Source organism: Corapipo altera, unplaced genomic scaffold (genome assembly GCF_003945725.1).
Source record: "Corapipo altera isolate COAL_440 unplaced genomic scaffold, ASM394572v1 54, whole genome shotgun sequence".
NCBI lineage: Eukaryota > Metazoa > Chordata > Aves > Passeriformes > Pipridae > Corapipo > Corapipo altera.
The window spans coordinates 9,638,734-9,660,879 of record NW_020884902.1 but is presented as its reverse complement, the minus strand read 5'-3'; the positions used below and the strand labels follow the sequence as shown (position 1 = coordinate 9,660,879).

General features: G+C 52.4%; 1 protein-coding gene across 1 annotated transcript in view; it reads left to right on the top strand.

The window, feature by feature from the left end:
* Positions 1 to 87: 87 nt before the first annotated feature.
* Positions 88 to 22,146, top strand: part of EPHB1 (EPH receptor B1) — a 77,175-nt gene continuing 55,116 nt past the window's right edge. Inside the window, exon 1 of the mRNA XM_027650575.1 lies at positions 88 to 249. Coding sequence (XP_027506376.1) covers positions 192 to 249 — 58 coding nt within the window. The 5' untranslated portion in view covers positions 88 to 191. The remainder of the gene's footprint in view (positions 250 to 22,146) is intronic.

The window sequence follows — 22,146 nt, the reverse complement described above, 5'->3', positions numbered from 1 at the left end:
GGCGTGGCCGCGCGCGCCACTCGCGGCTGCGATGTGACCCGGGCGGGCGGGGAGCGGCACCGGCTGCGCCTCCGGCCCGTCCCGGCCCCGGCCCGCCCTGCCCCGGCCCGACCCGGCCCGCGGACGCACCCCCATGCCCGCTCACGGCCGCCCGCCGGTAGCGGCTGACGCCTGCGGGGCCCGAGGAGGCGATGGCTGCGGATCTGGTGGTGCTGCTCTGCCTGGCCGCCGCCGCGGCCGCCGTGGAAGGTGAGCGGCGAACGGGACCGCCGGGAGCGGGCGGGATGCGGAGCCGCGGTGGGAGCAGCCGGGGAGCAGCTCCCCCCGCCGTGCGGCACCGGCGCGGAGCTGCATCCTGGCCCCGGGGCCCCGCCGCCGGTGCCATCCCGCGGTGCTGGCAGCCCGTGCCAGAGGGTGCTCCCGGCAAGGGGCCGGGGATGGCGGGGGGAACCCGCCCGGATCCGGCTGCTCCGGGTCGGGTCCCCTCCGCGACGGAGCCCTGCCCGGGGCTGCGGTGGGGCCGCCCCAGGGACCGCTCTGGGTCCCCCCCACTCTGGTCCCCGGGGCCGCGGTGGGGCCGCCTGCGGGGTCTCCTCTGGGTCCCCTCGGGTCCCCGGGGACGCTGCGGGGGCCGTGGCGGTGCTCAGAGCTGCCTCTGGCAAACCTTCCTCCTCCCAGCGCCGACGGAGGATGGATGCGCCGGGAGCCGTGGGCAGGTGGGCTCCGTTCCCTGGGATGAACCGAGCCGGGGGATGCTTGCCCGTCCGTGGAGATACAGGGCAGGTGCGTGCCCATCCCCGTGCCGGTGGGCTGCGGTCTTTTCGCTGTCTCCTGCCTGGTCGTGGGATTCACTGGGCACCGGGAAGGCTCACAGCCGAGACCCAGGCTCCGGGCGGTAGGCCTGGTAGGACAAGTATCGCTTATTTTATTTTTTTTCTCTATTTTGTCACTGCCACCTTTTTTTCCTGGTACAGCACAGGCTCGCGGCAGGGCTTGCCCAGCGCTTGAGCGGTGGCTGTGGCAGGGGACGTGGTGCAGCCTCTCGCTGGTGGGCAGCGAGAAGTGTGTGGTTACACGGAGATGGTGCGCGGGATCTCAAACCGCTGCTGGCCGATGTGGGGCTGGACCCTCCTCGGGGGGATTTATAATGTGAGCGTGGTTGTGGCTCAGCTGGAAGCTGTCGGAGGTGGCCGGAGATTCCGGCTCAGCGAGGAGCTGGAATGCTGCCGCGATGGTCTCAGTGGGGTTTGTGCCCTCCGCTCACAAGCACAGCTGTCGGATCGGGGCGGGCAGGCCCTCTTGCTGCAGCATCCCTTTTCCACGGGCTTTTGGCTGACGCAGGTGTTGGCTTTTCGTATTCCTCGGGCTTCCTCGCCTCATCGCATCTCCGTAGGAATGCCTCGAGGTGTTGGTGCCGGTGCCTTGCCGAAGCCGCACGTGAAGAGGCAGGACCTGTTCGCAGCGCTCGGCTCGCCGGCGTTTGCAGCGTCAGCTGCTTGAGGCACTGCTGGAATCGCGGCTGGCTGGGACACCTCGGCTCTCTTCCCGGTCCGAGGGCACTCCTGGGTGTCACCCGGGGTGTTCCCCGGCTTGTCCCGAGCCATCCCCGGGAGCACTGGCAGAGCCAGCGTCCCTGCCCGGCACCGAACCTGTTGAGGAGCGGTGGTATTTCTACTCTGATGAGGAAGTTGCTTGGATAGTAAAGTAGTATCCTAGGAGAGATCTCAGATTTCAGGGAAAATTTTGGACGGGGGATTTCTGAGGCAGAGCAATCGCATCTGATTTGGAGTCAAGGCGAGATCCTTCTGGCGTGGTCACATAAAGAAAACGCCTTTTTATGGGGTTTATTTAAGTCTTATTGAATCTCTTGGAGCAGACGTTGAATTTGCTAGGTTGAAAAGTGGGTTTCTCTGATGGAGCTGAAGCATCTCCTAGGGCCTGACCTGCCCTGGGGTCTTGCTTTCCCCCTGGAGCATCCACAAGGCTGGATTTGCTGGCAGCCCTCTCTGACAGCGAGACAAACCCACGGCGGGCGCCCGGCTCTGCCCGGGGCTGCGGGAGCAGCTGAGCGAGGGATGGCTCCCTGCATCCCAAATCAGCCAGCGAGACAAAAAGTCTTTTTTTTCTGGGATGGCGGGGGGAGATGTCTGGGGGTCTGGACCCGGCTGGAGGGGAGGAGGATGCAGCCGGGGTCAGGGCCGGGGCTGCCTACCACCCGCTCCCGTTATCCTCCATAAAACCTTGCTAACTCATTGCCTGCGGCACGCGAACCTGGAGGTAGTACAGTCGCTCGTCTGACTTTTTTTACGGTTCCTTGATTTTTTTACCAAATCTTGTGGCTTAGCTGATCCTTTTCTGCCGGACACCTGGATGTTTGTATTAATTTTAAAATTTTTTTGTGGCTTGGAAAGAGGAAGAAGGACGCGAGGAGATGGCAGCGCCAAATACTCCGTCTCTCCCACACCCTGCAATCACTCAGGAGCCGCTCGCGTGCTCTCTCTCGTGTTAGCTGAACCAAATATAATCCCATTTAGCATATAGAGAGGGTGGTAATGGGCTGACGATGTACGTTTTAACTCGGGGTTGGAGGTGTCAGGTGGGGCTGATGACCATTTTGGTGCAGCTCCTTCACTATTTCACCTGCCTCCCCGCTCATCTCTGCGTCCCTGCCTCGCGTCTGCTCTTTTAAAACCCACGTTTTCCTCTCCGCGCTTGCAGCATCACGATAAGCAAAGCGCAGGAGGGAGCTGGAAAGCCCTGCTGGGGGCTGGCGGATCCGGCTTAGCTTTGCTTCCCGTGCTTATCCACTCGCTTGGGAACTGCAAGCCTGGGAGAGGACCAGGGATGGGGTTTGGTTGGAGAGCGACGTCCCTGGATCCTGCTCCTCGCGTGCTGCCCGCCCCGGGCGCCCCTCTCCTCCCGCCTTGGCTCGGGATGTGCACATCTGTTGCAGGGCATCCTTTGGGCTTCCTGCGCTTCCGCCCGGCGCCGGAGCGGAGCCTGTGCCTGTGCCGAGCAGGCTGAGAGCGGCGGCCGCCCTGCCCTTCCCACCGCCACCAGCACCATGTGGGCTCCCACCTTTGGCCCAGCTGCTCCGCCCGCAGCACAGCCGTTCCCAGGGAGAAGCTAGAAATAAGTCTCCAAGAGGGAATTTGCAAGTGCTAGTGTCCTGCGTGGGAATTTACAAGTGCTACTATCCAGCCATCCCTTTACTTTTGTTTTGGTTGTTGGTTTTTTTTTTTTTTTTTTTTTTTTGCACAAGCTGCCTGGGGAAGGAAAAGAAAGCCCTAAGGGGAAAACCCTTATTCTCGGTGTGGTGAGTGAGCCCAGATCTTGTCAACCTCAAGGGAAAGCATTTTGTCAAGTCATGGAAAAGGAGCTTGAGACCGCAGGTGCCTGGGTTGCCTTTTTTTGACTAATTGCTGGTGTTTCCACTCATGGATAAGGTGGGAGTCTGTGATAAATATATTTATTTTCCTGGTCTTTTGGATGTTGGGTTGCTGCATGTGTTTGGTGGCCCTAACTACTGTGACATGAACTGCCAGGGGGTTTGCAAGGTGGCCTCTCAGCCATCCTGGGTGCAGCTCCTGACACAACAGGCCAGAGTGTAAACCTTCCACTGGCCTAAAAAATCAGAAGAAAATACGGATGTTTGATGATGAAGGAGCCCAAATGTGTTCATCTGGCTCTGGATCCGGACACGGTGCTGAATACATGTTTCTAGCAGAGATGGGTTCTGCAAGCTAAAGAAGTGCTCAGATTTAATGAAAAGGGGGAAACAGTACCTTGGGCAATGGGTAACTCAATGCCAATCAGATCAGCAAAGTCCTGGAAACCGTGGTCCTGGTGCAGCGGGAATGCTGAGGGATGAGGCTGATGCAAGCGAGCCCCAGACTTGTGTGATGCTGTCCAAAGGATGCCGGGGTGCTCCGGTGCCTCTGAGCAGACATGGTGGGAATAAGGAGCCATTTAACAGCACAGCAAGGCTGAGTAAATAGCTGGAGTTGGGAAAGGGAAAAAGGGAATGTTTTTGCCAAATATTCATTAGGATTTGAAAGCGCATTTCAGTTTGACCTTGTTCTCCTGCTGCAAACATTCGAGCTCTCAGGCATTGAACGCATCAGTGCTTGAGTGAGGCAAATGTTAGGCTTGGATGTTGGGTGGGTGGCAGTTTGGGAAGGCATGTCCTCGGTTGGAATGGTAGGAATTTGGAGTGCGAGTCACTTATGGAGGTCACTGGTGTGATGGAAGGGGTGCAGGTAAACCGGGGATGGGAATTCAGGTTCCCTGGTGACTGAGAGCACCTTGTGGAGTGGTGGTGGGTGGTGGGGAAGGCAAATGGATGTGAATCCAGAGGACATCGTGACCTGGGAATGGCGCTTGCTGAGCCTGCGGCATCCCCCCTCAGGTTAGAGGGGGAGCAGAAAGGTGTGGAAAGGGGTGGAGCAATGGCAGAGTAACGTCAGGAGAGAGCTGGGACTCTGGGTGGACACGTAGCTGGTTGTTCCACTGTCCAGTTTTAGAGGTAAAACCACAGTCTTTGCAAGAAGGAGTGGCGTGAGAGGCTGCTTGGAAGCGTGCAGGGAAGGGAATGGGCATGGAGCTGCTGCAGGCAGCAGGTAGAGCCAACACTGCCCTTTCCTTAGGGACAATGACAGCAAACTCTTGCCCAAATCAGCTCTACAGCTTCCCAGATAAGTGGCAAAAGTGGATGGGCTCCCTCCTTCCCTGAGTCACTTCCAGCCGCAGCTGAATTTTTGAAGTTGTTTTATTTCGGTCACCATCCATTTTCCACCAAGTCACATCACGAGAAATGGTGAGAAAAACAGAGGATGTGTGTTCGTAGGAGCGAAAGGATCTGCACTTTATTTATCTATTTATTTCTCACAACTTTTGAATTATTAAAGCGTGTTCAGCGGAGATTAACTTTCCCTGCTCAATATTTATTATTGTTTCATTTCCCTGGAAGTTGGAACTTTGATGAATGGGCTGGAAGGTTCTGTAGTTTCTCCATGGCTAATCTGAGTACGCCCGTATCCTCTGCTGAAAAACTAATTTGTAATTTCCTATGGTAATGCTGCTTAGTGAATTGTAACGATGCACAGGGGTCTGCTTTTCCTCCCGCTCCTCTGCTGCGGGAACGGCGCTGCCATCGGGAAATGGTGTCAAACCTGGAAACTGGCCATTAGCCCCCTAAATTTTTGGTCTAATAACAGAAATCCAGAAAGCCTGTGGACCATCTGGTCTGTTTTCTCACGTCTGGGCTGGAAAGCATCCGCCTGCCCCCGGTGTGGTTTGAGGGATGGGAGTGGTGGCTGGAACCAGCACCCTGTGCCGATGCCACGACCCGTCTGCCCATGTGGGTTTGCGTCAGCGACCGGAGCTGGATGGTGTGCGCAATCCCTGCTCCTGCAAACCTCTTCCCACCACCCCAATTATAATCAAGTGTTATCAGTCTTTTGAATAATTGAAGAGGCTTTCTGTTGAATATTTAATTACGATAATATTTGGTTAGCGGGGGTTGTTGGGCTCCATTTGTGCAATTGAGAATTACTGCAAGAAAACAACCTGTTAAAAGAAAATGTTTTTGTCTATGATCATTGATTTATCTTTTTTTTTTTTTTCTTTTTAAGCTAATCAGTTACTTAGTTGAAATTGGTTAATTAGCTGAGCTCCATTAAGACTCTTCGGCATTTAAACTTGATGTTTCTAAATAATTATAGTTTTGCCTGCTAAGCCCACAACCCAGGGTGACCTAATTACTATTAAAGCAAGACGTGCTTTGGTCTGGCTTTAATAAGTCCCTGCTGGGAGCCCTGTGGTGAAAAATCACAGAGGCAATAGTTCAAAGGGGAAGGGGCTTGTGCCAAGCCTTGGATGGGGAGGATGACTGTCCTTCAGCCTTGCTTCTTCCAACCTAAACCAGGGATGCTCTTGATGTGGGAGGAGAGGAACCCCAGAGCATCCCCATGGCTGGCATCTCTGTGCCATCCACTTATGGGACCAGTGGAAGGTGATGGCAGGTGGTTGCTTGGAAAACAAGAGAGATAAGATTGGTTTTAGTTAGTTGAGTGTTAATTTGCTTGTTTTCTCAGTCATTCCCCTTAATAAGCAGGTGGAGTCCTTTCAAGATCTTTCCAGATGGGGGGAGGAAAAAAAAAAATACAGTATTAAGTTAATCTTGTTTTTTTTTTTTTTTTTTCTTTTTAACAGTAGTAAGGTTATTTAGGTTATTATTAAGATCTAGTGGAAGGTGTCCCTGCCCATAGCAGGGGGTTGGAAAGAGATGATCTTTAAGGTTCCTTCTGACCCAAACCATTCTGTGATTCTAGGATTTTATTTATTTATTTATTTATAATTTGGAAATAGCCATGCCAAGTAATTAGAGATTAGTGGAGCCTCAGGTATGTGCTCGTTTGTGTAGTGAATAAAATGTTTATTATCTGTAGAGGCATCCAGTCGGGGTTACTGGTGGTTGGAGCTGATTAAGCTTTAATTTGTTATGCAATGAGTAAATGTGGTAACTGGGAATAGGTGACAGGCTGTGGAAATCCTCACTTTTAGGCCGTTTCATCCCATCCTTGGTGGGGTCTTCATCGTGACTTCAGAGGATTATTTCATGATATTTTCTCCCCAAAAGTCCTTCTCACAACCTGCCTGCCTCTACAATCACCAGTACCCTTTGTGCCACATCCCAGCAGCAACTGGGCACCAAGCTTTGGATTATTTAAACCCAACCAGCCTTTTCCTTGGATTGCTCTGTGCATGGCTGGGTTTTGGTGTCTTTGCCTGGCTGTATATTACATTTTTGAGGGGAAGGGCAGCTCAGCCCACTGGGTGTTCTCCTCTCCTGGTTTTGCTGTCTACCCTCTCCAGTCCTGCAAACCCCAAGACCTGTTGCACATCCACATCTTTCCCACCCTTTCCCTATTTTCTTTACATTTGCAGGGCAGAGCATGGGGACATCTTTTTTTGCACGTCCTGGGCAGGGCAGGTCACCTTCTTGTTGCCTCCTGGGCTCAATTTCAGGTGGAGGCTGCTTCTCCTTCAGCCCCAAAACCTGGGAAAACAGTGTCTGCTTTGAGCACGGGGTCAATCCCCTGTGTCCTCTCCTTGTGGGGTGCTGCGGGTGAGCCAGCAAGTGACACCCAAAACACAGTCGGGTGACAAAGCCAGGGTGGACCCAGAGCTGGTGTTGGTCCCCTCTCTCCTGGTGCTAAAACTCACACCACGGGTTGAGGGATGGAGCAGGGAACAGCAACGTTTGAAGTTTTATGGAGGTTTTTAATTTCTTTTTTAGCAATCAGAGGCCAGGGACGGGCCTTTGATTACTCGAGGCCTCCGCTTGCTTCAGCCGCTTCCGTAGCCGCGGGGTTGGAGCCGCCTCATTATTGTCCTCGCTGGGGTCCTGTTGATGGGAGGATAATTGCTTCTTGCTCAAAAGACATTAAATCACCACAGAAGAGGCAAAGGGGTGTGAATTACATCTTCCTCGGGCAAACCAGGAACTTGGCAGAAGAGTTGAAAAGGAAACACCATCCTCCAGAGGCAGGAGGAGATCGGGGCTGTCTGTGTGGGTCTGCTCCGGTCCCACTGCCCTCAGGATGGGGGGAGCTGGGAGGGAGACAGCCTGATGTACTGGGCACAGGCTGGGGCTGACCTTAGTGGTGGCTGGGCACTTTGATTTTTCACCCATCCTATTTCCAAATGCCCAAGGAAGGAGATGAACATGTAGGGCCCGAACAGGAGCAGGGTGCTCTCGGAGTGCTCCATTAGGTGCTGGCTCTGCTTTTCATTTGAAACAAACGTGTTTGGAAATAACAGAATTGTCAGAACTGTACTGTCAGAAGTACTTCTTATAATGTTTTTGGCTAGTCCAGCACCTTTGCCTCCTGTGATGTACCCGTGGAGCTGGTGAGGTTGCTTCATGGGTGTGTTTGCCTGCAGTCTGTAGCAGCCCGGAGGTGCCTTCAGTGGTAACTCCATCCCTGCGCTTCTGCTGTGGTTATTTTTAAGGCAGTGATCTTTAATTTAATAATGGAAATTATGGGCATGAGCTGGCTGCAGGCAAACCCAAGACACACGGAGCTGCTCCCCAGCCTGTGGGGTTTGGCTGGAGCTCTCCAGAAGCTCCATGCAAGTCTCTTGGAGATGCGTGGCCTTTGCTGCCCCTTGAGAGGAAATTGCTGGTGAGGGTCTAGATTGTTTGAACACATCAGGGTCTCAACAGAGGCACTGTGAGATCACATCAAGTGATGTCATTTGGACCAGAGATGGAGCTGTAAAGGGGTAATTTCTGGTGTCATAAAATAGAGGAGGATCAGCTCCGTGCCATGTCTCCTGGGGAGTGATGTGTGGCATCTCGAGCCGTGTTGTTGTGCCAGGTAGCCTCTGTCTTGCTCAGTGAAATGAAGAAAAGCACCAGCTGTGCAGGAATTAAAGGCATCAATGTCTTTTTCTTTGGCCCCAGGTTGGGTCAAGCCCTCCTGAGCTCTGTCCATCAGCTGGCAGTGCTGCCCCTGACCCAGGGATGCCGCAGCCGACCTTGTGGAGGAGAGGAGCTGGGTGCTGGCTGGTGGGTGCTGTAAGGTCACGACCTAATTGTGTTCAGTATTTAAAGATCAGCTTTACTCTCGCTCCGTGTGCCATGTGTGGGTTATTCCCGCAGTGGCTGCACTGCTGGGCACTCATGGGAGCTCTTGCACTCACAGCCCCGCTCCGGAGCCCGACCAAGGCTGTGGAAAGACACTGTTAACTTCCAGGGGCTCTGGATGAGGCTGGAGAAGAGGGGCTGCTTTGAGAAGGGCTCTGCTTTGAGCCTCCTCCAGCTCTGCCTTTGTGTGCCAGCGCTGGGCTCTGCTGCCAGGGCTCATGGGAATGGGGAAATCCCTGCTTTTCCACTGTCCCTAACTTGGGGGAAGATGGCCCAGCTGCCTCCCACCATTGGGACCCACTCAGCAGAATCCCTGAAGATGGTCCAGTTGCCTCCCACCAGTGGAATTCACTCAGTAGCATCCCTGAAGATGGTTCAGCTGCCTCCCACCAGTGGGACCCACTTGCAGCATCCCCAGGGCTCCCTGCTGATGGGGCTTGAGGAGTGATGGGCAGGCACCCACCTTACCCTGTGCCTCAATAACTCCTATGTTTTCCCACTCTGGACCCCACGGGTCTGGTGTGTGCTTTGGTTGTTCCCAAATGTCATCTCCTGAGTCACGGGCCCAGCAGATTTTTGGAGGTGGCTCTGCGGCAAGGCACGTTTTTATTTTGTTCTTTAAAGCTTTGCGGTGTTCAGGGGAAACTGGGATGTCTTTGAACCATTTAAAGTATTCCTAATAGGTTACCTTGAAAGCTTTCCGCAGTCTTGAATGAATCAAAGTGCAAATGTTTATAATGCAACACCCACACAGGCTGGGAGAGGAATTTTATTAAGGCAGGAGAGTCAGAAAACAATAATAATAAAACATGTTTTATGAAGTTGGTGAGAAACTTATAAACTAGGTGAAGTTTTACAGCAGATGAATTTGATACAAGTTGTAAATTTGAATTCCCAGGCTGGTCCTCAGGTCTTGCTCTTTATTACCTGAAATAACATTCTCCACTTTTAATAGTTGGCTGCGGCAGAGCGAGCGTGGTTTTATCTCTCTAAATGATCCGCCGTGCGTGTCTTATCATCAAACTTTCCCCATCCTAAGGACTCTGGCCATTTCCTTGAGCAGCACAGTGCCTGTTGCCAATTAGCAAATTGCTGCTGTTTGCTTTACCATGACAGGAGGGGCTTTGGAAGTCTTTCCATACATCCCCATGTCCAGATTATTGAGATTTTTTTCCAGCAGAAAGTGCTTCATTGTCTGATAAGAGGATTGTTTTGTTAATACCTCAGCAAAAAGGGACTGGAAGATGCTGTTGATAAATCAGTGTATTTCAGTAGCAACTTGCTGTGCTTTCCCACTCCTGACACTGCTGGGAGGGATATGGGCACTTGCCAGGGCATTGTTGTGAGGTGACCGATGGCCTTTCGAGGTGTTTGGTGCTCTGTTCCCATTCTTCCTTCTCATATTTCCTTGAGAGCCCACCTTTTTCCCGAAAAGGAGGTTTCCTTGTGGTGCGATCCAGGGACCAGTGAGGTATCACTGCCTGAGCTGGCTTTGTCCCCATCCCAGGGGTGGCTTCCCAAGGGTGGCATGTGATGACCCCTGAGTGCCCCCCATGCCTCCAGCCCCTCTGTGCCACTCAACTGTCAGCAGCTACAGCAAGGGAAGAGTATAAAAATGTTTTTTCGGCCCCCTGTCCTGTCTGTGCACACACCAGCGGATTATTCCTCTTGAAAAATAAGTGATTACTTAAGTAAAGCTTTAGAGCTAATGGCCAGATTATTCCCTTTAAAATGGGAAAATAATTAGGGATGTTTTTTTAAATAGGCTTCCCACCCTTGGATCTTCTGGGATTAGCCTACGTGGGTGTGTAAATATTTAGTTTCCAAGGACTTTTTTTTTTTTTAATTTTTCTCCCCTCCCCTTCCTTGAAGAAACAGCAGCAATAAGTGACTGAAACGAGGCAGCAGCTGTGCTTGGACACTTTCCCCAGCATCCAAAATATAATTGAAATTAAAGATGACCCACAGAGGAAAATGAAATTAAGGCTTTGTTGGTGTGATGCACCATGGAGGGTTTCCTCTGCTTTCCTCTGTGTGTGAAGTTGGAGAAAGAGGTTGTGCCTTGGGGTGCTGGGATATTTGAGGTGATGGAGAACAAGTCCAACCCTGAGTAAGAGCTGTGGTTGAGCACGGTGGGCTTGGTTGTGTCTTCTGCTTCTGGCTGCCCGTTGGCTTGGAAGGATTTTTCAGCTTGTTTCTGTTCGTGGAGGTCTCTCTTTAACATCCAGATAATTCAGACTTTTTGCACCAAGGCACTTTGGTATTTGGCTTCAAAACCGCGTCTTGTTTTGAGGCTCGTTGCAGCGCTTGCGATGTGTTGGTAAAGCTGGGAAGGCAAGCGAAGGGAAGCTGAAAGCAGAAGCAAAAGATGTAGGTAGATGCAAAAATGATTTTAACCACGTGATCTGATGGAGTTGCAGACTGAAGGAGTGGTTGAAGCCAGTAACTCACGCAGCTCTCCTAGGGGTCTGCGTCCCCTGAGACACCTACAGCTGACAAGCATCTTGCCAAGCTGGAGGAGGCCAGATCTTGCATTCCCCATCCATCTAAGGGATAAATCCCAAGCCCCAGCGAGCCATCAGAAAGCCAACAGAAGAAAACCTGGCTCAGAAGCAAACCTGCTCAGCCCTCACTTTGGAGGTGTCATCAGTGTGTTGTGGGGCTTTGGTCCCCATCCTGCTGCTGGGAGATACTTAGGAGGTGCTTCTTAAAATACTCATGCACCTATCATTTATCTTTCTGACAGGGGTTATTTATTGCAAACATTCACCTGGGGCTGCTTTCAGGTGCCTCGCTCGTTCTTTCAAAGGCTCTGTTTGTGCTGTTCAGCTGCTTTTGGCAACTTTGGGACTTTTTGTTTGCTTGCCTGCCTGCTGGAAAGCCTTCAGAGGTTGTTTAAGAGGCGAGGGGAGCCTGTAGATCCAGAGAGGTTTTTTTCTTGTTATTATTATTATATATTATTATAATTAAAACATATTTTTAGCAGCTGAAATTCGAACCCGTCTGGGTATTTATACAGCAAGATGTTTTGGATGAGGAATAGGCCAAGAGAGTCACATGGTTGGGGCCAACGTGAAACAAAAGAATCCATTTATTATCCAGGCAGGAAATTTGTTCCTCGGGATGTTGTAGCTGCAGACATAATGATTTCATTTCCTCTGGTTCACCCAGATTAATGGCTTGTGCTCTTTTGTTTGTGTGCCTGTGTTATTTCTGCGGCGCGGCTTCCCCTCCTGCTCCGTGCGTGTGCGAACATGTGTGCGAGTGCCCTGGGCGAGGAGGGGGGGACGGGGGGTCTCCGGGCTGCAGCAGCCAGCTTGGGATGGTGGGGTGGGATGGGAGGGCTGGGAGAGCTGAGCAAAGCCTGTGGGACCGCCTGGGGAGTCCTTCTTGGCGGTGATGGATGTCCTGGTGCGTGTGCACCTCCAGGGGTCCTCTCCTCCTGCGTCTCTGGGGATCTTCTCTTGCATCTCCTCTGTTTTTGTCCTACTTACATTTCTGTGGGTCTTCTCCTGCCGTGGTCTCCAGGGCAGTGAGGGGTGTTTTCCTGTGGTGGTGAGATGGAGAGTTTGAGACAAATATGAATGTTGACCTTATGGAAGGTGTGACAGCAGTGTGTCTTCTCCGCAGCCATGCTCAAGGGTCTATGGAGGTGTTGTGTGCTTGATGGGAGACCCAAACCTTTGCACCCTCCCAAATATGATGCTGGGAAGCAGCTTCTTTTCCCAGGCACCCGTGCTGACATGCAGGGGTGTGGGTGTTGGCCACATGGCTATGGATGAGCACCTCCTTCCTTGCTGCGTGGGTTGGCCTTTCGTTCCAGGCAGGTCCCAGCCCCTCACGGGGCCTCTGGCCATCTGGAAGCTGATGGTACTTACACTCCCTGCTTGATAAAAACCCAACAGACCCACCTCTGTGGACACTCCAAGATCAGTGGCAGCCGTAATTGCTCCCTTTCTCTCTCTCTGAGGGTTTGCCTTTCAAAAGTGATGTGACAGACAAACGATGCCTTTGCATTGCTGTTGCCTGATGGGCCCTTGCAGGGTTTTGGCACAGAAGAGTTTTTGATTTACTGTGTGCGGTGTGACCGTGATCTTCTCTTCCGGGTTAATCTGGAGTAACCTCGTGGAGTTGGAAGCACCCATCTGTGATGAGGCGTTCAATATGGCACTGCCTAGGATCCACCTGGAGAAGGATTAAAGTCTGTTTTGCTGCCCCTGTGCCTGGCTCTTCCTCCTTCCCTCCTTTAGGTGTTTCTGCTCTAAATTTGAGGAAGAGAGAGAGTTTCTTCTGCTTCTTCTGGGGGAGGTTTCCCTGTGGGGACATACCTCACTGAAGGAAGACCCTCTTGGCCATCAAGGTGCATCTGCCATCCCTCCTGGCATCCTTCTGGGTCCTTGGTGCACCAATCCCATCTTGCATGTGCGTTGCACCTTCTTGCTTTTGTTCTGCTGAGCTTTTGTGCCATGAGGGGTGCGTGGGGCTGAAGGCGTGAGCTCAACGTCCAAAAGCTGTGGAGGAGAGGGATGGGGGAGCTCCTGGTACCTTGTCAAGGGCTGGCTCCTTCTCCCCACCTTCCTGCCCTACCAAGTGGCTCCCGTGTCACCCAGGTGACAGGGTTTGTGAGGCTGTGACAGCTCCGTTGCGCAGAAGATGATGAACAGTAATGAGACCCAGAGCACAATGTGCACTTAAAGTGATTTATTTCAGCAAGGAAACCACAATCAGGGAGGATGGGTCAGAGTCATCAGGAGAAGAGGTGGGTATGGAGATGAGCTCCAGGGGAACTTTATCATCAACGAGCACTGCTTTAAAAATGAGCGGAGCTGGCGTTGCATGAAATGGAGCCGTGCCGGTCACGCCGGGACCATCCCTATCCCACGGTGGATTGTAGGCACTTCCCAGGGTCTGGCCAGTGACCAGGGTGGTTCTGGTGGCCTTCTCTGTGCTTGCCTCCCTGCAAGCTGTGCCGAAGGATTTTGGTGAGCTGTCACCTGTGTGGTAAGTCAGCACTTGGGAAGGAGACTGTCCTGGCGAGGAGGGGGGGCAGTAATCCCTGAGCCCACCTTGGCGCAGCTCCCGGCACACAGATGGCTCTGCTCGTGCTGGAGCCTTTTCCCAGCTTGCACCCGCGCAGGCACTGGGGTTGGAGGCAGGGCTGTGCCAGGCAGGCCTGCTGCCAACAGCACCTCCTGCCAGCATCCTCCTCTTCCTCCTCTTCCTCACCTCCCAGCGCCCGTGGGAGCTGCGGCCATGCAGCAGCTCAGCTGGGCACTGCAGCTTGTGGGAAAAGCTTGGCCTAAGCAAAATCTTGTGATTTGAGGTTGCCTTAGAGCAGTGCTTGTGCTTCCTCCCTTCTCACAGAAGAGGGTCCTGGTGTGGGGGGATCCCTGGTGCTGCCTTCATGCTGGCAGGAGCTGCGGGAGGCAGCAGTTTGGATCATGCACCAAGAGCTTACCATGAGGGGTCCTGGACACCTCTTGAGGAAGAGCATCTTCCAAGGGGGTGATTGCAGTCACTGATAGCTGTTGGTGAATTTGGACAAGGATTTAACACAGCCCCACTGGCACTCTGTGTGAATGGCTGTTGGGGAATCTTGGCAAACACATGTTGTTGTTTACTCACCAGACCAGCTGTGGGTGTGAATGTACCTAAAGATGGCTAAGTCTGATGGGAAAGTTTTTTGGGTAGGATGCAGGATAGTTATAGATCCCAGCCACTGGCTGCTTTGTCCAAATCCAAAAGTGGAAAAGAAAAAAAAAAAAAAGGCAAAGCTGAGAGAGCCCAGGATCTGTCTCCAGGGCATTTTAGGAAGGGGCATTTAGATGTGGGGCCAGAGCAAAAAACCCATCGGAGTCTGCTCATGGAGTGCTCTGCCCTTTCCAGCGGACCTGTTGGCTTTGCCACATCCCCTTCCCCACGTGTGCAGCCGGAGGGGGGGAGGACTGGGCAGGTGACGGGGCTCTTTGCCAAGGCGTCCCCAGGGGATGCAGGCGGAGCCTCCCCCCATCCCATCCGTGTCCCGACGCGGTGCCGGCAGCCCCGTGCGGCGCCGCGGTGGCACAGATTTATTTCCTTTTGCCTCGTTTGCACTCGCGAGCTGACTCCATATGGTGCAAAAACCAGGGAGACGCTTCTCGGCACAGCAGCCGGCGCCGGGCTGGGGGAGTGGTGCAGAGGCCGCTTGCCGACGAGCTTTTGCAGTTTCCCTCGTTTGAGGCTCAATATTTCCACCTCCTTCCCTCGGCTGTGCTCCGGCAGCTGCGGGTGCGTTCGTCACCTCCAGCGGCAGCCGGAGCATCCCTGTGCGATTCCACTCTTGCTCTGCTGCTTTCCCTCCTCTCCTCCTGGGATCCCAGTTGCACAGTGATCTTCAGGGTGCATCCTTGGGCCAGAAACGCTATTTTTAAGTTCTTACTTACTCATGAAATTTTCAGCCGGCCCCCCTGAAAGCTTTAGAGTTACCTGTCAGATGCTGCCTTTAAAAATGCAGGATCAATCTGGCTGAAGCTGTTCTGTGCTGGGGTGAAAAGTGAGGCTTTTCCCCCAGATTTTGGTGTCTGGGGGAACCACCAGGTGCTCGTGCTGGGAGCAGTGGTGCCTGGGGGAAGGGATGCCCCGGCGGTGCTTGCTCGATGTCTGAGCAGTCTGTCATGTTTGTGGCTTAGCAGAATCCCTTTGACATTTTAAAATAAGATCTAGTAAATAGGAGCTGGACGATGCCAGGTGCATCTCTGGGCGTGAGGGCTCTCTGACAGCTCGGCTGGCATTTCAGATTTAGGGCTCTACGAGACGCGTGTTTTCGCAGCGAGCGCGAAGCTTTTCTGGGGGACATGGTCCAAGACAGTGACTCATCCTGAATCTCTCAAGAAGTGCTGGTGTGTAGGGAAATGCAGGATAAATGTTTTGATTTTTAGAGTTTTCCTCATAGGCGGTGCCACCCTGGAGGAAGGCAAAATAGCTCCTGCAGGGAAGGAGAGCTCCTGTGAGACACGTGTGAGCGCAGTGCTGGGGAGATCCCCTGCAATCCCACGGGCTAGTGTCCTGTGTAGCCAGACAGGGAGACTCTATGCCCTCCTGATTCATCCTAACACATGTAATTGCAGATGCTATTGATGTTTAGGGCTGCTCTGTCTTCTCAGGCGACTAATTCTGTATTTAGAGGCAATAATTTCCAAGGGAATCCCAGCTGATAAGGAGCCCACTCCATGGAACTTGTTAGGCTTCAATGGCCCTTGTCTGCGAAATCTCAAACACTGCCCTTGTTTATTATTTTTTTCACTTCTTTTCGGAGTTCCTTGCTTTCTGGTAGTATGATGAAGATCAAGTTTCCCAAGAGAAGAGCTCCTGGCAGGATGTCCTTCTCTTGGGAAAGCTCACTTCCATCGAGCCTGGTCGGAGCACACCATGTGCAGCCAGTGTGGGTATGTGGGTGGTTGACCAAGAAGTGAGCTACAGAAAAGCAGTAGTGGAAAATAGTCAGTTGTTGACATCACTACCTAATAACATTTGGTTTATCCTTGAGACTCTGTGCTCCTCTGGGATATGTGAAGGTTTGGGATTCTGGATCCTCCTGACTCTCTTGGCTGGTGAGGTGGTTGTCCAAGCCAGCTGGTCTCCACCCAAGGAGTCCATGATGTGATGCTGCTGTGCCCAGTTTGTGCCAAAGCCACCCAACTGCACGACAAGGCACAGAGGGACCTCAGGCACCCGACCTTCAGCCTTCATCTGCTTTGCCATGTGCTCCTGGATGGTGATAAGGTGGATGCTGAAAAGCAAAGGATTGCTCTTCCCCAACCTTCGTTCAAGCCAGACCTTCTCACACCCCTTAGCTGGATCTTGAGTTGGAAGCTGCTACTTCTCCTGGGCAGCCTTGAAAGCTTTTTGGAGGTTAAGGTTTCTGGGAAAGCCTCTGCCCACCCCTGCTTGGCTGAGTTCCTCATCCACTTCTTGTGGAGGATGAAATGAGTAACTGCCAAGCTTGACATATGGTGATTTTCGGGGCAGGCTGCGGCGTTCAGAGATGTTTGCTGGCTACCCAGCCTCCAGAAAGCAGAGATGAGGATTTAAATGCATAGTGACATTGTTCTGGAAAATATTCTCCTGAAAGACAACCGTGTCATCTTCCTGGCCCGGATCCCTCCCCTGGCAGTGGCGTGGTGGAGGAGCTGTGTTCCTGGGGTGGCTGGGTCTGTCCTGGTGGGCCAGAGTGTTCATTAAAGTGCACTCTCAGCCCTTGGTGCTGCTCGACTTCGAGTTGCCAAGCTGTAAATGATGATGTATGACTGTGATCTGTGCATATGCTATGTGTGGATTTTGGGAATCCGTGGCCTGTGTGCAATTATAAAAAGTATGATATCAGCCGCTGACTGTCGTGAGCAAATGAGCTCCTTATGTTTGAAAACTTGTTCTCAAATCTTCAAAAATAGGTTTGCAATTTGGAAAACAAAAGGTATTGAAAGCTCTATCTTTCCTCTCTTATCTTTCCATTTGATTTGGTCCCCTTTGTTTGTTTTTTTTCCCGTGATGAGTGCGTTTTTGGGCAATTCTCTGTCATATCCTTCCCTTTCTCTTATCTCTCCCTCTGCAGTTCTTTCTCTTTTCCTCTCTATCCCTCTCCTCGTCTCCCTCCCCCCAGTAATTTATTCACAGGCGGGTTGTCTCTTTGATTTACTGTCTCTCTCTCCTCGGTAGGATTATGATAAATGGATTGTATGGCTTCAGCTGAGCTTGTCCAACACCACGTACCCGCGTTGGGTCAATTCCCTTTGGAGTGTGAAAACCAAGGGGAGATGCTGGGGCTGGGCCTGAAGGTGGAGTGAGCGTTGTAGACAGGGCTAGGTCCTTATGCTCCAAACTTTGCATCACCTCCTGAACTTTTTAGGCTGGGGTTTTGGTTTGGGGTTTTTCGCTTGCAAAAATGGAAGAAGGTGTTTTATTGTGCACTTTCGGGCACATCAACCAGCGTATTAAAATTTAGTGTATCCTGATGTGGGCAAGTGTTTGCCGCGTGTAATTAGAGCGTCTCATCCCGCAGTCGCAGCAGGCAGCGCTTTATTGATAAAGTTGTTATGTAGTTGCTGAGCAAACACCCCCAAATCTGAGCTTCATTAAGCTATCGCCTGCCCTGCTGCGATGCATCTTCACTGCACACTGAAATCCATGCCATTGACGGGAGATCCCGGAGGAGATCCCGGACTGTGCTGTGCAGCCGCAGCTTAATGCATCCCGTCACAAATTGACACAGCGCGCTCCTCCTCGGCTCGTGGATATAAATTCTCCCCCTTTCCAGCCCAAAGCGAGGGGTTTTTTTTTAGCCGCCGCAGATCTCCTCGTGCTGGCAACGGCTGAGGTGTCTTTGCTGCTCCTCTCCCCCACGAGGTTCCCACAGACCCTCAAAATACAGGAAGACGATATTTCGTGTTGACTTGTTGTTGTTTAGCGCATCCTCTCCCTGCTCTCCTGGGCTTGTTACTCGTCGGGTAATCCTTCATAAGGAACCCGCGGGAGATTGATGGGGAGAGCTCGTTATGCACTTCCAGAGCCGTTCCGCCGTCGTTCTGTAGCAGCAAAATGCACCATTAAAGGCAGAGAGCCCTGGGAATGATGGGACGTAATTAGTTGTTGCTGTAATATTTTTGATTGAAAATGTGTAGGTGCTGGAAGAGGCTCTTTCAGAAGCTGGTGCTCTCAGGGAACTGTGAAGAGCAGCAGTAAGGGCTGAGGCTGGTCCTGCTCGTGCCTTGCCCACCTCTCCAGCGCTGTAATTAAACCATCTGGGAGATGCCGCTCCCTCACAATTCCGAGCAAGAATCAAATGGAGAGTCCTCCAGTAAAAGAGACTTTTTGGGTGGGGTGTGTGCCTAGCAGCTTGATCCCTCCAACAGAGCCACGTAGATTTTGTGTTCCTGCTTTCTTTCCCAGCTTAGTCTGAATTTCAGAATATAAGAAAAACTTGTGCAGGCAAACATGGACGGTGTCCGTGGGATGTTACGGTCAGAAGTGTGGTCATAACCTGGAATTACTCAGGCAACCTCCTGGTGTGTGCTCGAGCCTTTCTGTAGAACCACAGAATGGTTTGGTTTGGAAGGGAACTTAAAGCTCCTCTCACTCCACCCCCTGCCATGTGCAGGGACACCTTCCACTGTCCCAGGTTGCTCCAAGCCCCGTCCAACCTGCCCTTGGATGCTTCCAGGGATGGGGCAGCCACAGCTTCTCTGGGCAGCCTGTGCCAGGTTCTCACCAGCCTCACAGGGAAGAACTTCTTAATATCCAGTCTGAATATGCACTTTTTCAGTTTGAAACCATTCCTGCTTGTCCTGTCACTCCAGACCCTTGTCCACAGTTCCTCTCCAGCTCTCTTGGAGCCTCTTTAAGTGCTGAACAATCCCAATTCTCTCAGCCTTTCCTCATAGCAGAGGTGGTCCATCCCTCTAATCATCTCCATGGCCTCCCCTGGACTTGCTCCAACAGGTCCTTCCTGTGCTGAGGACCCCAGGGCTGGATGCAGTGCCCCAGGCGGGATCTCACCAGAACAGAGTAGAGGATAATTTCATCAGTGGGTAACAGTGAGAATTAAATCGAAATTATTCCCGTGGTGCCTTGGGGCTTTCCTTCCACTGGCATCGAGAGGTGTGATGGAATGGTGATGGAAGCCATGATGCAACCTGGGCTGGGCTTGAAGTCCTGACAGCCACGGGAAGGCAGAGCTCATGATATCATGGCAGTTATTTAGCACTAGGCTTTGGAATAAAGCGTCTTGGCTCTGTTTCCCTATCATTCCCTTTCTCTGGTAATGTCACCAAACTTGGACAGAAGCTTCCCAAGCTGTGCGTTTGCCTTGGGCTGATTTTGCTGAAGCTCTCGGGAGAGAAGGAGGGGGTAGGAAGCAAGCCTGGTATGTACAAGCATGAAATGGAGGGGAAAATATGGTGCTTTCCCTATGGAAAAGAAGTCCTGCTATTGTTCCCCTCCTGAAAGTCATGCTGTGGGGCTGGGGCTGCCCGGGGGCTGTGCTCTGGGGCTGGACCGTGTGCTGACCCCACTGACACTTGCTGAGGGACATCAGGATGAGTCTCCAAAGATCTCACCTGTGGAGCATCCTCTGCCCCTCTGGACCTCAGACCTGAGCCCCCTGCCCCTCGCTCCACGGCTGCCCTCCCATCTCTCAGCTATGGGCATGCACCTCTCTGCTCCCCACGCATCTCAGGGGGCTTATTTCCAGCAGCTGGCATCCTTTCCAAATCTCCCTCTACCCATCTGTTGTTATCAAGCCTCCTCTCTCCTTATTTTGCTTAATTTCTATCTTTTTCCTCTTGGTTGTTTTAGACATGCCTGTGTCTCTCTGCAGATGCCCAAGCATTTGCTTTGAAGTGCCTTAGGCTGCTTCCTGCCATTATCTCCTTGCAGGAGCGAGGGAGCTGCTGTTCCTTGCTTTGGGAGAGGGACCATGTCCCTGAGGCAGTTATTGAGGAGTGATGCACTCGTAGAAGTTTCTTTGTGGCCTCTCTGAGCAGAAAATTTGTTGTTGTATCTCCTTCTTTCCAGTTGGCAATGTCAAAACGTGATCAAGTTGGGTTGGTTTGGTCTGGCCTCCTTGTCTCTGTGTGTGTGTGCCCATAACCAGACCCTGCTCCCTGCCAGGGAGAAGTCACACCTACTCACAGCACGACCCGCTCTGGGGAGGTCTCAAATGTAGGTTTCAGGCTGGGGATTTCAGGAAATAAGTTCTGCTTCATTTCGGATAGTCCAGAAAGCTTTTTCTGGAAGAGGCTTCGATCCTGCTGGGAAGGGTGGTTGGCAAGACCAGCTGGTGCGAGATGAAGGCTACTCTCGCCCAAATAACTTGTTTTTTCCTGGCTGTTGGAATGATGCCAGCCCATCCTTCGCTCCTCTGAGACGTGGCTCATCCCACCGCGGGCACTGGCTGTGGGCAGGTTTGCAGGGAGGGTGTGGGGAGCCTGGGACAGCAGTGAGTCCTCCCTGCCTGGATCACAGGAGTGCCATCCCAGATGGATGTGCTGCTCGGCACGGGGATGCTGGTGCATTCTAATTGCTGGCATCTTTACTTGTTACGAGTGTAATTGTGAGTAGACGTTTGTTTTTGTATTGATAATTAGGGACTGGAACAGATGGTGAAGGCTTAGTTTAAAGTAATGTGTCCATTAAAGAAAATCTACTGTATACAGCTGAAGATTCTTCACTCTAAGAGAGCTCAGCTCTCAGTAGCAGAGCTCCTCTTCTCCCTAATGAGGGCTTTGGCCATTACAGCCTGGGCAGCGGAGCCACAGATCCCACACACTTCTCCCAGCGAGTGCCTTGAGCTCCCTCCTTGCAGAGCATCCCCATGGCACCTGCTGTGCCCACGTGCGGGTGGGCAGGTGTGGAAGGAGTTGCTGGAGAGCCTTGAGCAGGTGAGGGGATGGCAGTGACTTGGGCACGGAGCCTGCCTGGTGGGACTGGCTGATCCAGGTGGGCGGGCAGCATGTGGATCACCTGGTGTGGTTAACGATGCCGGGGCACGGGGAGAGGATGTACCCCTGCACTGTGGGGATTTAATTAATGTCCAGTGCCAAATAATGAGGACTGGTCCTCATGGAAGGACGAGGCAGGTGGGAGGAGAGATGCAAGGTGTCCATGTGGCTTCTCCGCTCATTAAGGGTGCTCAGGCACTGATCTGCACTAATCCCCTTGTTAGCAGGCAGAGCAAAGGATTTCCCTGCCTGCCCCTCCTTTGCCTGCTCCCAGGTGGTGGATGGTTTGGGGGGTTGGATCCCTGTGTCCCCACACCTGTAGGGATATTTTGTAGATGTGAGTGCTGGGGTCCCCGTTTTGTCCCCCATTTCTCTGTGAGGACTTGGGATCTGCAAACCCTCCCCTGCTGAAGGAGGGTGCTCAGCAGCCTTAGCCCTGAGAAGCCTGTCCATAAATGTCCCACTGAGGTCATGGTGTCACTTTTACATCCCAGAAAATGAAGGTTTCCTCCGAGAGGAAATAGGAGAGGTCAATGGGAAGTTGCTGAGCTGAGTCCTTCTGGTGCCAGTACCTCTGCAGTCACAGGGTTGGGTGAGCTCAGCAGGAATTTGAGCTGGAGGGGGCGATTTAACCATTTTATTTTATCTAACAAAAAAACCCCAAACCAACCATTTTGCCAGGCTGTGGATCTTCTTGTCTGTGGCAGTGTTGTTGGGAGGTAGGGCAGGACCTGAGCAGGAGATGGTCTTCAGAGGGTCAGGCTGTCAGCCCTCTTTTTCCTTTGCTGTGCAAATTGCTTTGGAAACATGGAGCTGTGGAAGGACAAGTGTTGGCCACCAGAACTGGGTTTGTTACCTGTTGTGCAACAGGCCACAGAGTCCCCTCAGGACTCCAGAAGCATCAAAAGTGAAAGCTTCTCCACAGTTCTTTTCCATTTATTCATTTATTGTTAATTTATTTCTCTATTTCTTCAGTTATTTTGAAGTCTCCTGCTTCGGCATTGCTGCTGTGCCTTCCTG